Here is an 18777-nt window from a genome sequence, read left to right on the forward strand (position 1 = left end):
GCTCCATGTATAATTAATACGCTCTGCATTCGGTGTTTGTGCATAAGGTGGAGAGCATTCTTCTGGCTCATTGTTGGCTCCCCACCAAATTCTTAGAAGCAACTGTTGATTTTTTTCTGTTGCAAGCTGAGTATGGCCTGCATTAGCAGTAACTATAGGGGATGATACATGCAAGAGGGGCAAGGGCTTGGGATTTAGTGTGAGGGAATTCAACAATACAGAGTAAGAGAGGGAAGATTGGAAGCAAACTACGGATAATTTCAATTTCACGCCTGAGTTGCTCTGCTGACTTTATGTGAACATCGGGCTACCATGCTCACAGCACTTTGCCTTTTCCAATTTCCATTCTACATTCACTTTTAATATGCTGTTAGACTCGTAAAAAAAATAAAAAATTCAAGCATACCATAAATTCTGTAAATCTTCATGTTGATATAGACTCTTGAACACAAATTGATCGAATAACTATTATTCCACTTAAGTAATGAGCTTAAGCTTGGCCTCTTCATATGAATAGGAAGATGAAACCGATAGGCCTTTTCATTGATCTCTTGTAGTACTTTAAAAGGATCAATCTTTCTCGCCCAAAGCTAGTTAGTAGTTACACTCCACATGAAACCTATAATGAGTAAGCAGTGAAAATTGTTTGTTTAACTTGATCTTGCACCTTACAAAGGTAATATGTCATATCTTCAAATTAAACACTCAGTCAACCAACATGAGGAATAGGTGCCAACTCAAGCACACTAGATGGATTTTATCGATAAACAATAATCTCAAATAGGCTCAACCGAGGAGCCTCCTTCCTAAACTTGTTATAGAAAAATTGTCTTCTGGCTTGTTTTGTCTATAGACTATATAGTATATTTCCTAGGCTGTGACTCACCACTCTGTTTGAGAGTGGTAAAGGAATACTGAACATCAAATAAGTTCCTAACTCACCACATAAACTCTTCTAGAAGTTGTTCCATGAACTTGATATCTTGGTCAAAAGTTACGGATATAGAAACCTTATGTAAGCGAATCATCTTCTTGAAGCATAGATGAATAAAATAGGAGGTATCCATGATTTTTTCTATTTTTTTTTAAGTGGGGTTATTTCGATCTTATATCTCGGCTCACATGTAAGTATTATTAATCTGGGTTGACTCGAGTTTTTTTAAAAATACTTTTTTTGAATTGATTTTTTTTTTCAATTTTATCCGTCGACATTAGGTTATTGAGCCTTGAGCTTTGTGATTTTTTTTGCTTTCTTTTCTGTGAGGTTATCCTGATCTCATACCCTTGATCACGAGTTAATCGAGTTAACTTGGGTTGCTTCTGTTTTTTTATTTGATTTTTTTTCAATTTTATTTTTTATCATTTATTTTACTTGATAGTTGACCTCCATTGCTTTATTCAATATTTTTTTTTGTATAGGTGATACTAGTCTCACGATCGGGACACAAATTTGGCATGCTGATTTAGGTTAGGTTTTTTTAAACATTTCTTAAAATGTTTTTCCTGGTTTGTTCTTCAACATTTAATATATTGGTAATTGACCTTTGATTTTTTTCAATTTTTTTTAACTCTTTATGAGGTTATCTTTTTCATTTTTTCATTTAATTTTTTACTTTATTATAAAATAAGATCGTTTAGATTTTTTTTCATAATATTGACAAATATTTATTTTTTTTTATTGGTCATTGGCATTCTCTTTTGGGTTTTTTTTTGTCCTTTATTTTCTTAATCATATTATTAAATTAACTGAGATTATTAAACTTATCTAAATTGATGACCTGAATCCCAAACTTTTCTTGCTCTTTTAAAATTGCTATGACATTCTTTTACATACAACATACCACATTACTTACTAGTTGGAAACTACACATGATTAAGTGATAAAAATGAAGGCCCAACTAGCCAAGTTGATCAACTCTTTCTTTAATTTTCTTATAACAACTTGCTTTATAGATGCCAATTATTGATTATGTAAGTTCGTAGGGAGTTAAACTCGAGTTATTTGAGGAAGAATTGAAAAAAATTTAATCATGGATAAATGAGTTTAAATCAAGTATAAATCAAGTTTCAAGATTCCTGAAGAAGAGTTTATTATTTCTCTTATGTAGAATGAAGAATACATGCAAATATATATAGTACTGGATCAACAAATCAGATCCTACAAATTACGAAAGAAATAGTATTATTCCTGTAATTAATCTATCACCATATACATTAATACTAAAAAAGAAAAGAATTCTGCAGAACAGGAAACCTGCAGAAAGGGAAAGAATCATAAGGAAGAAGAAAGAGTCATAATATTTCAACAAAATTAACATAAAGCATTATTTGCACCTTTTTTTTTCTTTCTAGAAGAGTAAAAGATGAGTATGATTAATTATAAAATACTTTTAAAAAAACAAGTTAATCCTATCCGGTAAAGTTGTAATTTTTAATAAAAAAAATCTTTAGTCATTAATTATAAAACAATGATAATCTTTTTTTATATATATAGTTCACGTAGAGGATATAAAATATTATTAGCTTACAAACTGTAATTTTTTTAAAAATAAAAGTATTACAAGTATCTTATAATTTATTTCATTTTATACTTTACTTTTTAATTTTAAATATTACAAAAAGCATCCTTGATAAAAAAAAATTCAAAATAAACCCGCGTAAATTATATTATAAAACCCACCAAGAGACAAACAAAACCTAATCCCTTTCTCTCTCTTCAGCTTACAATTTCTCCGCTCTCTCTAGAATTTTTAAAAAAAAAACCCTCATAAAACCCTCAATAGTTTCAATTTTTATTGTTGTTCAGAATCCAAAAGAGGTTTTCGATAGCTAGAAACAATCAATGTTGTTTTCTTGTAAACCCCTAAAAATCTCCAAATTAAAAATTAGAGTTACTGTTTATAGAACTCTAATTTCAATTCTTTTCCCAAATGCTGATGTGGGTTCTGATGGTCCAGTGACAAGAACAGAAGTAAGTTGAAGATTATTTACATTTCAGGCAAGATGTGCAAAGAGCTCTTTTGAGGGCTGATTATCTAGATCAAGTGAATGATGATGATACACAACTCAATGGAGCTGCCGCTCAAACTTCATTCTCATCGGGTGTCAACGATGGAGTTTCTGAAGCAACAACCATGACTGGAGGTGGTAAGGAAAATAACAAAGGTAGTTCTACAAACACTCTGGGTGGATTAGGAATGCCCTTCACAGACTTCAAAACACCATGTGATTCTTCTTGTTATTTCCCGAATTAAATAAGAAACTAGAATTCATTGCCAATGGCGAAGATAAGAAATGAGGGTACGGTTGAAGAAAGATTCCTTATGTAAGCAATAGTAAGAGCAAGATTGTGTGCAAAATAACCCTAGCTGAATTGGTTACATCACGAGTTTTTTCAGAATTATGGGAGATTTACATTATTATTAATTTTAATACTATAAAATTAGTTGAGATATACATAAATAAATAAAAAATAAAAAAGATTGTGTGTAAAATAAAAAAGAGTGTCCAAGAAAGACTAAAATCCCCTCGCAGCTACAAACCCGTAGATTTTCCCTTTATGAGGAAACTACAGAAGCTGAGAAATTTTATGAAAAAACTTTTGTTGAGTAAGATTCAAGTATCCGATTCAAGTTTTCTGGTCTATAACAAAACTGGCGAGGAATTATTTAGTTATTAAATTAAAAATAATAGCAAACTTGTAAATATTTAGATATTTTTAATGGAGTTTTTAATACCATATAAAGTTTTTATAAAATTTGAAAAAAATGTAAAATAAAATAAATTAGTATTTTTTTCCTATTAAGCTATTTACCTAAATTAAATTCTTCAATTCTTCAATTTTACAAGTTTTTGTTTTTTCAATTACTGTTATCAATCAAATATATATACGAACACTCTCTGTTAACCCAAAACTAGCACAGGTATTTAGAAAGACCCATTTGCCCGACCCGACCCGACCCGCTAAAGTTTCTCTTTTTCTACCACTACATTTATCTCCACCTTAAACCCCCGCACGCTAAACCTCCACACTCCTCCTCGGGTTTAGGGTTCTACCACATCGGGAATCAATCCACCACCATGACCCGATTCCAAAATGGATCACGCCTCCTCTCCTACACCTTCTCCCGCTCCAAAACGAAGTCCTCAGTGTCTCCAACCACCGCTCTCCTCCAGGGCAACTTCCAAATCCAGCACTCCCGCCACTTCTCCAACCTCGCAAGCGCCACCACAAAAGAAGAAAAGGAGCCATGGTGGAAGGACTCGATGGACCGATTAAGAAATATTGGTATCTCAGCTCATATCGATTCCGGTAAAACCACACTCACTGAACGCATACTGTTTTACACTGGTCGAATTCACGAGATTCATGAGGTTCGCGGCCGTGATGGCGTTGGGGCCAAGATGGATTCCATGGATTTGGAGAGAGAGAAAGGGATCACTATTCAATCCGCTGCTACTTACTGCACTTGGAATGGATATCAGGTGTTCCAACATTTCAAACCTTTCGAATATTCTCTGCTCAATTTAAAAACGTTTGCGAATTTTGTGTGAGTTTGTGCTTGTTTTAGCTTACAAACAATGAGCAGTTTCAATGTTTGTCTTCTTTATTTTATCTGGGGATTTTGTCATTGTCAATTGTGGGTTTTGTGAGGGTTTTCTTTATTTGGGATTGAAAAGATTGGATTTTTTCGGTTTGATTGGGTAGCTTATGTGTTAAAAGAGGCAGCTTTTGGAGAAGAGAGTTTTGCGTTTTTGTTATATTTGGTAAATTTAGGTTGATCTCTTCTTTGAGTTGGAGAGCATGCTATTTTACTGTTAATTGAGTTATATGTACGAGAGTCTGAGATAATATGAAATGAAGGATTTAGATTTTCTTTGCAAGGGGATTAATGTTAGCTAAGAGGTGTCAATGGGCAAGTTAGTGACTGGGTGGAGAGTTAGAGAAAGAATTTGCGGTTTGGGTGTATTACTTTGGATTGTTAGGTTGGTTTGTTGAGTCTAGTGCTTACAGAATATGGCTGGGAAATTGTTTTGATTTGAAACATTTTGAAATATTTTTACATGAATTCGGAATGTTTTGAGTATGAATTTGTTGAATTTTGTGCATATTGCATTCTGAACTGTTCTTATACCGGTAATGTATGCAATTATTAGCTAACAGATTCTGAAGCATTTATTGGTGAATTAGAGCCTGTTTTAAAATAGTGATGGTGTTTTCTGTGGTGGTGTAGGTGAATATAATTGATACACCAGGACATGTGGATTTTACAATAGAGGTGGAGAGGGCACTGAGAGTGTTGGATGGTGCAATTCTGGTTTTGTGTAGTGTGGGCGGAGTGCAAAGTCAGTCTATTACTGTGGATAGGCAAATGAGGAGATACGAGGTGCCTAGGCTTGCTTTTATTAATAAACTTGATCGAATGGGAGCTGATCCTTGGAAAGTTTTGAACCAGGTAAACTTGTGTTTCTTTTTAGTGTATTGTGGGTGTTATTTTATAATAATAAACTCAATTAGTGTCATTCTTTAGGTTTTTACTAAATTTGATTTGTTAATGAATGGAAGTTTTATGTTGTTTATTGTTTATAGTGTGGTTATTCAAATTATAGTCACCATAAGGTCATCAACGACACCAAGTAAAGTCCCCACTCTGGTCACCATTGGTGATCTTTCTTGATGTTGTTGCATTCGTCTCGCCGAGATCTTTTTGACAATACTTGTAGTTTCGTAATTGGAGCTTCGATGTGCATTAGAGTCTCTTTTTTTCTCTCTCCTCTTTTGTAAATGTAATTGTTCACTTGCCTTTGAACGGAAAGTGTGGCCCGCTCGTACACCGTTGGTGACCTTCCTTGGTGTCATTGCATTTGTCTCATTGAGATTTTTCCAATCGTACTAGTGGTTTCGTAATTGGAGCTTCAACATGCCCTAGGGGTTTCTTTCTTTTCTTCTTCCTCTCTCCTTTCTCTTCATTGCAATTATTCACTTGCCTTTGAACAAAGAGTGTGGCCCACTCTGGTCACCAACACCTTTCTTAGTGGTGTTGGATTCGTCCCGTCGAAATCTTTCTGATGATACCAATGGTGTTATAATCAAAGCTTTGGTGTGCCTTCGAGGTCTTTTTCTTTCCTTTTTCTCTCGTTATTGTAATTTATGCCATCTCATTTAACAATTTTTTTGAAATGTCGCGTTTCCCATCAACGACAATTTTAAATTTAGCATTTTCCAATCGCAACATGTACTAAACTGTGCTATTTTGCCACAAAAAATTTCAAATTGTCATTTTTTTTATACTAATTTTTTTTATACAAGGATATGAAAACATGTGTCATATAAAGATATATTGATAGGTTTTGCCTTTTTTTTGTTAGTCTCTCTCATTTCTGTCTTTTGTGGTTCATTTTCTTAGGCAAGGTCTAAACTAAGACATCATAGTGCAGCAGTTCAAGTTCCAATTGGGTTGGAAGAGGATTTTCAAGGCCTTATCGATCTTGTAAAAATGAAAGCTTATTATTTCCATGGCTCAAATGGGTGAGTACATGAACATATGATGTTGGATTACTTTAATTTGTCATGTAACTTTGTTTTAGAATTTAATTTCTTTTGCTTACTATTCATTTCCTCTTTTAGTGAAAAAATTGTCACTGCAGAAATACCAGTTGAGATTGAGGCCTTGGCTGCAGAAAAACGGCGTGAACTAATAGAAACAGTTTCTGAAGTTGATGATAAACTTGCAGATGCTTTTCTCGCAGATGAATCTATTTCAACCTCTGACCTTGAGGTATATCCAAAGACAAAAAATGTATTTCTAAAAGAAAAGTAAATATTCATGAACAATGATTTTTCATGCACCTCATCATCTAGTATAGGAACAAGATATCCAACCTCCTAAATCATTTTTTCTCTTTTCCTTGACTCGCCAGTTGGTGGGGCTTAACTTTAAATTTTCTGTTTGTCATTATTGTCAAATGTCTCATCAACAAATGCAGAGCTCTAAAGATGACTTCATTGCTCCTTGGAATGAATTTCATTTTGTAATTGCATGTATTTATTGTGGTCTTAAACTTCAGAATTTTTAATCTTGTTGAGTAGGAGGCAATTCGCAGGGCTACTGTAGCAAAGAAATTTGTTCCTGTATTCATGGGCAGTGCATTCAAGAACAAGGTATTTTATGTTCTCTACTACTGTATCTTTGGGTCTTGGGTATAATTGATGGTAATTATTTGTTGTATTTACTTTGCTGTTTATTCATAGTCTCTTCATATTTTGTCACCTTTTCCGTATAGGGAGTGCAGCCACTTTTAGATGGTGTACTTAGCTATTTGCCTTGTCCCCTTGAAGTTAGTAACTATGCTCTTGACCAAACCAAGGATGAAGAGAAGGTATTCGGTTTAACAACTTTATCTCAATTTATTTCTCACTATTTCCCCCTCAAAATACTGATCAAGGGGTGTGTAGGTTGTCTTGTCTGGAACTCCAGATGGACCACTTGTGGCATTGGCTTTTAAATTAGAAGAAGGGCGTTTTGGTCAGTTGACATATCTAAGGTATGGCTTATTGCTGGTTTAGTTTTCATTTAATGATCTTGCAAGTTTTGCATGAATATGATCTGCTAGATTAGTACTAAACAGTAGACATGTTAACATTTATTATTTTTGTTTTTTCTTGAATGAAGAATCTATGAGGGTGTAATTCGCAAGGGTGATTTTATAGTTAATGTTAACACAGGCAAGAAGATCAAGGTAAGTTTTGGGCACATAATGTGATCTGGCTTCTTTTTCATACTTGTTACAATCCTAATATTTTTTCATTGCAGGTTCCTCGCTTGGTTCGGATGCACTCTAATGAAATGGAGGTAAGTTTTTGCACTGAGATTTCTCTTAGGCCCCATTTATTTGCTGGAATATAATGTCTTTTTGAAAATTGAATTATTTTTCAATGTTTGGTAATGTCATGGAAAAGAAGCTGGAAAATGATTTATTAATGTTTTTTTCAAGTTTATTAAAAGAATGAAGATTAAATCTGACAAATAAAAAAGTTAAAGGAGAATGAAATTGAAAAAAAAAATTTCATAAATAATTTCAAATAAAATAAATAGAAATTAAAAAAATAAAAACCAAAGTTAACAAATAAAAAATTAAAAGAGGATAAAATTGAAAAAAAATCAATTTCATAAATTATTTCAAATAAAATAAATATCAATTAGAAAAATGAGGACCAAATCTGATAAATAAAAAAATTCAATTAAAAAAAGAATAAGAGAAAAACAAATTACTATCAAAAGAATGAGGATCAAAGTTGGTATAAAAATCAAATTAAATCAAATTCTAAGGAACAAAATTGCAAAAAAAAATTAAAATAAAACATATAACAATCAAAAGATTGAGGATCGAATTTGATATAATTAATAAATAACAAGATATTTTTGAATTTTTTGCAACTTCTAGAAAGTGTTTTTCGCTCAAAATAAAAGAAAATCAATTTTCTGAAAATCAAACTAAATTTTTCTTTGATTGAAAAATGTTTTTCATTGACTAACTTTTCTAATGATAAACAAACACATGAAAATTCGAAAAGTGGTTTCTAGAAAACCACTTTCCATGAAACAAACAAGCCTTAGTAGTCTGTCCAAATGAACCTTTTCCTTTTGTATTTATGTCAATATGAATGAAGATTATTACATGTCTTCTGCTATATGCTTAATACATTTTCTCTTCTTCGGGGAATTTTATGTTACAGGACATTCAAGAGGCACATGTTGGGCAAATAGTTGCTGTATTTGGTGTTGATTGTGCTTCAGGTCAATCCTTCACATGCCGAGTCACCAATTGTTTTATTTTTATCATTTTTTTTCATTGTTCTTTAAGGAGAATGTCCACGGCAGTCAGAAGTCACTTCAAGTAAAATGTCTGTTGCTGGAAAAAGAGAAGGGCTTGCTTCTATACTTGGGCATGGGACAAATTTTGAGATCCTGTGATTAGTTGGGATGGGAGCTGAGACTTTCGTCTTATATAATGCATCATTGTTTCTTTTCCTCGTTATTATTCAATATTTTTTATTAAATATTTCTATTTTTATCGGTTAAACAGGTGATACTTTCACAGATGGATCAGTTAGATACACTATGACATCTATGAATGTCCCTGAGCCAGTTATGTCACTGGCCATTCAACCAGTTTCAAAAGACTCCGGAGGACAAGTAAGTACTAAGGAAATGTATTTTCTTTCCCCTGGTTTTGTTGAACTCAATTTATAAATTATAACCATGACATCAGGGTCTTAGAGGGAAAAGGTTTGTTTGCATGATATATTGTGCCCTCCAATTTATATGCATTTTTCTTTTGGAATTTTTGCAGTTTTCAAAAGCTTTGAATCGTTTTCAGAAAGAGGATCCCACTTTCCGTGTTGGCTTGGATCCTGAGAGTGCTCAGGTTTGTTTTGGTAAAATGTTTATATGCACTGTTTCTTTAATCATACAGTAACCTGTTGGTGTGATGTAATGATGCTTTTGTGGTTAGACCATAATTTCTGGAATGGGAGAGTTGCATTTGGACATATATGTGGAACGGATTAGGAGAGAGTACAAGGTATCTCTGCCTGTTATGATAGTTTTTTCCATTTTATTGGTATTCTGGTTAGAAATGATCTTTTTATTAATTTATGTTCCTCCACAACTGTTGCCTTAAAAGGTTGATGCAAGTGTTGGGAAACCTCGTGTGAACTTCAGGGAAACCATTACTCAGCGTGCTCAATTTGATTATTTACATAAGAAGCAAAGTGGAGGGCAAGGACAATATGGACGAGTATGCGGGTGAGTGTTCAGTATTAATTTCCCATGTTGAAATCCAATTGTTGTGGTATCTAATTTGGCCTAATGATATATTAAAAAAGTATCTGCTTCACCCACCTTTTGGCAATATATCTATCTATGCAGTAGTTGTGTATAGAAAGTGTCAAGCTGCTTCCTAGGTACCCCTGTTATTGCCTAGTTTAATGTGCTAATTGTTTGGATTTACTTTGTTTTTTCCAGAACTATATGATCAATTTCAACTGAAGTACCAACTTTATAAATGTGATCCCTGGGATTGCCTTGCTGTATTTTTCCATGTACAGGTACATTGAGCCAATTCCACAAGGGTCAATGACTAAGTTCGAGTTTGATAACATGATCGTGGGACAGGTTATACCATCAAATTTTATTCCTGCAATTGAGAAGGGCTTCAAAGAAGCTGCCAATTCGTGAGTAGCTTTTGGCAAGAATAATGATCATAGTTTTGTACTTTATGAGAAGGTTCCTGTTTTATCCTGGAAGTATTTTAGAAGTTCCCTCTTTTTAGTCTCTCCCTCGGGTCACAACAAAAATTCATGGTGAAAATTTAAATGAGAACTTTATAACTAGAGTTATTTGAAGTCTTGGCATATGGTGTTATAATTGTTTGTTTTGAGAACTAGGTTGATGCTACTTTTTCGTTCCATTTGTAATATAAAGGTTTGCACCATGTGTGATTTCAGATGATTAAGTTGTGACCTCTTTGCACTTGCATGTACAGTGGTTCTTTAATAGGGCACCCGGTAGAAAATCTTCGAATTGCTTTGACTGATGGTGCTGCCCATGCTGTGGATTCTAGCGAACTTGCATTTAAATTAGCAGCAATATATGCTTTTAGACAGGTACTTCCCTTATCATGTGTTTATTGGTGAATTTCTTTATGAATGGGCTGTATTTGGAGGCTTCTAGTTCTGATTTTCTCTCTTCTTTTTTTTTTCTTTCAAAATTCTATTAAACAGTGTTACGTTGCTGCAAAACCTGTGATACTGGAACCTGTAATGCTGGTGGAACTGAAAGTACCAACAGAGTTTCAGGGTACAGTTGCAGGTGACATTAACAAGTGAGTGACTTTTTTTTACCATGTATTATCATTGTTTCTCTCATTGCTTTTTTTAGAACTCAAATTGCTTGTCTTGTCGTGTGATAGGAGGAAAGGTGTGATAGTTGGAAATGACCAGGATGGGGATGACTCTATAATAACAGCCCATGTAAGCACAGCTTTCTCCCCTTTATTTTTTTAGTATCTGAGGCCTACTTTGATAAAAGAAAAAAAAGTTAAAGGATGAGTGGAAGCGTATACCATGATCATGAGATCTTTGGTGATAATTTGACCCCAAACTAATTGATTCTGAGGAGTTCCTGTGATTGACTTTTCAGGTGCCTTTGAACAATATGTTTGGTTACTCGACTGCTCTACGTTCAATGACGCAGGTGACCATAAATGGGAGATTCAAGTTTCTTTCCTTTTGGAAGTGCGAAGTGTTTCTTGCTCAATATTTGTCTGTGCATACTGATCTTTTTCATTTTTTACAGGGGAAAGGGGAATTCACAATGGAATATAAAGAACATTCAGCTGTCTCTCAGGATGTGCAAATGCAATTGGTAAACACCTACAAGGCCAGCAAGACAGCTGAATAGGAGAAGATTTCCATAAAATCATATGCCCCTGTAGTCCTTACACAAGCCCCATGGGGTTTTTGTATTTTTTTGATGACCAAGTCTACTGTTATAGTAATATTCATTAGTTCGATCAGATTTGGATCAATCAGTTTTGGAATATGCCGTGGGGCACTTTCTTCAATATTCTTGTTATAATAATGTTTATTGTATTATTTTATTAATGAGTTAAGATTTTAAAGAGTTTAAGAATAGCTCAAGATATAAATTGATAAATCAATAAATCAAGTATAATTTTTAATTTAATTGTTGAATCGTGGTGATAGAAGATTTTGAAGGTTTTATTTTCTATTAAGTTAAAATTTCATGATGATTGGAAATCAGAAAGGCTTTCAAAAAAAAAATCTTGAAGTAACTTTGTATAATTTTTTTTATTTACCTTGTTGTATTTGTTTTTTTTCTATTTAAATTAGGATTTTTAATTTAATTAGTATTTTACTATTTAAAAATCTTAATGTTAGATGAATTTTATTTGTTAGCTAAGTTTTAATTAGGAATTTTTTTCTATAAATGATTCTAGATTTAGAACTAGAATAAATAAGGATGTCTATTATATTTTTAGAAGATTTATATTAGTATTAAGATTCAAATTTTATAAAATATTAGAGTTTTTTCTTTAAATTTCTCTACAACTTAATTATGGAATCTTAGGGTTTGAGAACTAGTTTTATCCATGTGAGCAAGTTGATTTATTTGATAGATAGAGATGGTAGCAACATACCCCGAGTAAAGGCCATCTAGAGTGTTGTGTGGTGTTGTGCGGTCTCAAAAGGTGGTGCATAATCAATTGGAGCAAATTGTGGCATGATTATTGCATAATGTTCTTGTTGTCTACAAGAATGGAACGAGTCCTTTGGTTGATGGAAAGCGCAAACAAGGATCGTGAAAACAAAAAGAAGATGCTTGAAGACTTACCTCAAGTTAGGTCGAACCCATATCTATTTCTGGATTTGGTGAGATTCCTTTCTAAAATGAAATTTTTTTATAAAAAAGATTTGTTAACTGAATGACATAGTTGGAAGTTTGCTTTATTTCAATAAGTTTCCTTCTTATTAAAAAGTATGACTTGTCATACACTTTTTTGTAGTGCTAGAGAATGGTGATTTGAAGTTCCAAAATATATATAACTCGTATTGATAAGCTTTTAATTCCATCATGGAAAGATTTGAGACAATCATTAATCTTGAAGTTTATACAAGATGAGGAGATTTTATATTGGTTAGATAAGCAAATAAATTGTTATTATTTGCTTTTATGTTCAACTTTCTCAAACGGTAAGGAGGAAAAATATATAGGAGTTTTGTGAAAACAAAATTTCAAAGTTATCTAATCATGTTGAAGATAACATGATTAAATAGGATGTTGACAAACAATTTCAGTCTTTTGACCTTGAGTTAGAGAATAAAATGGCTAACAATGACCTTTCAATTAAGAATAAAAATCTTGCTAACAAGGACACGAATGACAATAATTTCTAACAATTCTTTTAAAGATATTATGAAATATTATCTTGAAGTTTATGTATAAACAAAGGTTAAATTATTGGAAGTTATAGATGATGATGAGGTCAAGTTTGAAGAAAAAAATGCGTGAAGGAACTACAAGTAGAAACGAAAAGTATAACATTAGATCTGGATTCTTCTTTAGCATGTACACATCATAAATTAAATTTTGAAGCTCATAGGTCAAAGATATGCTACTTTGTGAATATTTTGGCTATAATGCTATATTTAAAGTATTCGTTTTTCTTAGAGTGGAAGAGTTCAATTCTTGACAAATAACTCGAGAACGAGTTTTTCAAAAGTAGAGAGGATTGATGTGAGACACTTTCTTCAATATTATTGGAATAATAATATTTATTGTATTATTTCATTAATGGTTACGATTTTTAGGTTTTGAGGAGTTTAAAAAGAGCCCAAGATGCAATTTGGTAAATTAAATATAACTTTTAATCCGACCATTGAATCGAGCTGAAATTTAGATAAAAGATTCTAAAGGCCCTTTTGTTTATTGTGTTAAAAATTTCATAATGATCGAAGATTAAAAAAAAAACCTTCAAATAAGGTCTAGAAGTTACTGTGCGAGATTGTCTTTATTTATCTTGTTGTATTTGGACTGATTTTCCTATTTAGATTATGACTTTTAATTTAATTAGTATTTAACTCTTTAAGAATCCTAATGCTTAATGGATTCTATTAGTTATGTAAGTTTTAATTAGGAATCATTTTTCTATAAAACAATTCTAGATCTAGAATTAGAATACATAGGGATGTCTAGTGTGCTTTTAGAAATATTTAATAAGTGAAAATACTCACTTAGATTAAGAATACAACATATAAGTTAAAGAGGTCACATTTTATAATCAAGTACTTCCTTCCATGCATTATAATATATTGTATCCTCAAAATAAGCACTTAATTAGCAAAAAAAACTTTATGAATGAACTTTTAATAAGTCATTTGAGTCTAAGTTCTTATATTCCAACAAATATAGAAAATAATATTTTATGCACACGAAACATCACTTTAATACCCAAAAATAACATAAGAAAAATGTTTAGACAATCAACTAAACAAAATGAAGTCAAATGTCAAATGGGTTAGCTAACCACATACAATTCATATGATCTCTATATTGTTTTGTTAGTAATGCTTTAGTTATGGGATTTGCAATTATTAACTCAATGCTAATATGCTCAATGAGCTTTTCATGTTCTTTCATTTTCTCTCTTATAATGAGATACTTTATATCGATGTGTTAGTTTCGGTTTCCTTCTTATTATTCTTAGGGAAAAAAAACTGCAGCTGAATTATTACAATATATATTTACTAGTCTTGATATGGAATCAACAACTTTAAGACTAAAAATAAATTTTCTTAACCAAATTGCTTGTGTCGTTGCTTCATAGCATGCAATGAATTTTACTTCTCTAACATGAACTCCTATTGCAAAAAAAAAAAGTGTACCTTAAAGTATACTAATCACCTTAAGATAATCAGTATGTTTGTAAATCAACTTGCAATCCTATGTTTGTAAATCAACTTGTAATCCTTGGTTCGTTGTAGGGTTAGGTATTGTACAAACTTATATATACATCAAACAATCAATTGTAAATGTATAGGGAATGTTACTCTTTCGCTTCTTTTTCAATGCATTTTATGGGCATTAATTCTGATTGAACTTGTCCTATTTAACAATGGGTGCTAAAAAAGTACCCAGTTTGACATCCTAAATCTTTCAAAAACCTTTTCAATATAGGCCTTTAAGACATTTCTAATATACTTTGAGATATGTCTTTGTCAAAGATATAAGAGGCTTCATCTAAATTCTTCATATCAATTTTTTTAAAAAAAGATTTGCTTTGTATCATGTAGTAAATCCAAGTCGTTGCTTGCAAGTAGAATATCATCTACATATAGGATAAGAAAGATATATTTGCTCCCACTAACCTTAAGGTATATACATTAATCAATAATGTTTTCAATAAACCGTATGAGATTATAATATTGTGAGATTTAATATATCATTGTTCGGAGGTGTGTTTTAGTCCATATATTGATTTATTTAACTTACAAAACAAATGGCTATTTGTATCATCACAAAAACCTTCAGGTTGATTCATATATACCTCTTCATCCAAATTTCTATTTAGAAATGTTGTTTTCACATCCATCTAATGTAAATCTAAATCAAAATGAGCTACTAATGATATTATTATTATTCTAAATGAATCCTTCTTAGAAATTAAAGAGAAGGTTTCATGGTAGTCTATGCATTCCTTTTAAGTATAAACATTATTTATAAGTCTAGCTTTATATCGCTCGATATTACCAAAAACATTTTTTTTTGGTTTTATAAACCCATTTACAACTAACAATTTTAAAACTTTCTAGTAATTCAATGAGGTCCAAAACTTGATTTTAGACATATACTCCATTTTTTTTCTTCATGGCATTATACCATTGGTATACTTTTCTCCATTAATGACTTATAAAAATGAATTTGGATCATCTTTAGGCTTAACATCAAATTCAGACTCTTGAAGGTACATAATATAGTCATTAGAAATTATTGGTCTCTTTGTTCTTGGAGATCTTCTTAATTCATTTTTTTCATTGGGTTTACATCATCAAAAGCTAGTTGGTCTTGAACTGCTTGCTCTTGAATTGGTTGTTGTTCAGAATCATCTAAATGATTTTCTTGAACAATAACCATAAATCTTTTATCTTTACGCAACTTTCCTTAAATTCTATCATTCTAGAAAAATTACTCCCATTAAAATTAAGATCTTTAAGGAATTTAACATTTCTTACCTTTACTATTCTTGTCTTGTAAGAAGGACAATAAAACATATATCCTTTAGAGCTCATTGCATAACCAATAAAATATCCACTAGTTGTTCTTGGGTTCAATTTCTTTAATTGAAGATTATAAATCCTTACCTCAATAAGATAACCCTATATATGTGTATGACTTAAATTGGGTTTCCATACATTATATAATTAAAAAGGTGTCCTAGACATAGCTTTGGATGAAACCCTGTTTAAAATATACAAAACAATCTTTGGTGCTCACTCCATAAGGATAATGGTATACTAGAATTATTAATCATGCTTCTTACCATGTCCATAAGTGTACGGTTTCTTCTTTCGGCTACACCATTTATTGTGGTGTGACTTGCATTGTATATTATGCAATAATATCCTCTCTTTCAAGAAACTTTGCAAATTGACCTAACATTTGTTCTTTTTTCTGTGTACCTACCATAATACCCTCCACCTCTATCTGACCTTATAATCTTTATGGTTCCTTTTCTTTTATTTCTCTATTTCAGCCTTATAGGTCTTAAAAGCATCAAATGCTTTAGCCTTATCAAATAAGAGATAAAGATATATAAATCTAGAATGATCATCAATGAATGAGATAAAGTATCTCTGACCATTCAAGCATGGAGTATTAAATGGTCCACAAATATCAGTATGTATGATTTTTAAAATTTTTAAGCTCCTCGTGACACCTTTAGTGGTCTTGTTAATTTACTTTTCCTTTATGCAATCTACACAAATACTAATATCAGTAATGTTAGCAGTAACCTTCATTTCCATAATGTGTTCACACACACCCTTGTAATAGTAAAATAACTTATCTGAAAACCTTTTCATTAAGGTGCTGGCCAATACCTAATTAGAATGAATAAATTGTTCATCTACAGTCTTCAAGAAATCTTTTGCTTGAGAGCATTGAAGGATAAAACCTCTAATACTTTTACTTATACAAGATTTTATGAGCATTAAACTTAAGCGATTAGATCGCTCCCACAACTCATAATTAATCTTTTTCTAAGCATTACTTGATTCCGTGAGGATATGTGGTTCATCCACATGTAAAGCCAAATCGACACACCCTAATAAAAAATGAATACTTTCATTACAATAAACAACATAATCACCATATGACATTGGAATAATAGATATATCAATAAAAGCAATAGAAAAAGTTGTAATAACCAAGAAAAATACTCTAATGCTATAAAACATATACTTATATGAATTAATCAATGTCAATTTAGTAATAAATTTTAATCTCTACATCATGCATAGAACTTACTAATTATTTAATAATAATACTAATAAATTAAAATATCAAGAATAAAATTTATTCACACCCAATAGCCTAGAATAAAATTCATCCTTAATGTCCATGTATTATTTTATTCCAATTAAATCATAAAAATAACAACCTCTTTATTGGGCCAAGTTATTACTTTTATAAAATAATTGCAATTAAATTATGTACCTTATGAGCACGCACGCTAATTAAATAAATTTTAATGTGATAATCAAAATAACTTAAAATGTTATGGCTATTTCTAAATTAATTAACATAACGATCTCATCATAACATATTTAATTATCAACTAAAAATTTTAAGTTGATATACTTTAATAATTATATAAACTGCATAGTGATCTTAGCAATTTTCTACAAATAAATATATTAATAATCCCAAAATATTTATTCTTTCTTCACATGGAATTGCAATATCAAAATATTTAAACAATTTATTCATGCTTATGCTAACTGTATTACTTTTGCATACCAACCAGATACCATTAACTTAAGATTTATACGTAACAACACACTTGCTAAAGAAAAACAAATCACAAATTTTGCAGTACCATATATGTCGATCAAGTTGCTTCTAACAGTTAAGAAAATCATGTAAGATAATTTTAATATGCCAAAGCATATAAACATATAAACACAATAGAAAATTAATAGGATATATATTTCCTGCCATGATTGATTAAGTGTTCAAGCAATTATCTAGAAAACTCTGTGCTGTCAAGAATACAGAATTCTAATCTGTGTTAAACTTTAGGATTAATGTATTGATGAAAAACAAGGAATTTTTCATAACATCTTTCTCACTAGACTAGAAATCCTTTATATATAACATAATTCTTGCACCTTCATCTATCACGGGTGATGCTAGACCCACTACTAGAATCCATTGAACTCTAAGTTTTAATTCTCAGTTAATTTAAAAATTTTAAAATTCTACTTGACATGTGCAACTTAAGGATATTTCCCAGCATGAAAACCATTGTATCAATCTGTCAGAGCAACGTTAAAACATGAAAATCACCTGACCTGGACTAGGAAAAAATGCTTTCAAACATGAACACAGAAATTAAGGTTATGTACCAAACAAAGCAAATGCCTCAGTAGCTTGCTGCAGAGTTTAACTCTCGGGGCTGGCTAATTAGACAAACTATGTGTATGTTCAACAGGCCACTTGCTAATGTAAATGCCAAAGAAAGTCATACTTGTATGCATTTGCCCTATTGCCCTTTCAAAGAACAACCGTCTTTTCTTTTCCTCTTGAATCAAACATATGTTGCTGGATTTTCATGGTCAAGATAAAGAGAGCATATCCTCAACATTCAAAGATTTTTTTCCTGAAAATACGGATTTCTTTTTTCCCAAGAATTTCCTGGTAGTGATTACTATCTGAAACTATTTGTATTTAAAATGATAGTTATTAATCTTCCAATTGTTTATTTGTCCAAGGTCATAATATATATACAGTCATCATGGGGGAAGCCAAACACTACCAGATCGGCGATCAACATTACTGTTGGTTCAGGTGATAGCTAGTCACGAGCCTTCTTTTGTCTTCTTTAGCTTTTGATTAATTAATTTTGAGAGCTATCAATCCAATCATGAAAGAGAGTCAATTATGGAATCACGGAAGCTAGTGTCAACGCCTG

General features: G+C 31.6%; 1 protein-coding gene across 1 annotated transcript; it reads left to right on the plus strand.

Moving 5' to 3' along the window:
* Positions 1-2772: 2772 nt before the first annotated feature.
* LOC18094001 (elongation factor G-1, mitochondrial) lies at positions 2773-11698 on the plus strand. Its single transcript, XM_006368151.3, has 20 exons — positions 2773-4485; positions 5235-5456; positions 6408-6529; positions 6629-6779; positions 7091-7162; positions 7285-7380; positions 7457-7545; positions 7674-7740; positions 7815-7853; positions 8738-8798; positions 9088-9197; positions 9355-9429; positions 9517-9585; positions 9688-9809; positions 10112-10237; positions 10549-10669; positions 10787-10887; positions 10975-11035; positions 11205-11258; positions 11361-11698. The coding sequence occupies exons 1-20, from the start codon at positions 4081-4083 to the stop codon at positions 11463-11465; spliced, it is 2268 nt and encodes a 755-aa protein (XP_006368213.3). The 5' UTR covers positions 2773-4080; the 3' UTR covers positions 11466-11698.
* Positions 11699-18777: the final 7079 nt, after the last annotated feature.

The sequence above is a fragment of the Populus trichocarpa genome, chromosome 1 (assembly GCF_000002775.5).
Source record: "Populus trichocarpa isolate Nisqually-1 chromosome 1, P.trichocarpa_v4.1, whole genome shotgun sequence".
Lineage (NCBI taxonomy): Eukaryota > Viridiplantae > Streptophyta > Magnoliopsida > Malpighiales > Salicaceae > Populus > Populus trichocarpa.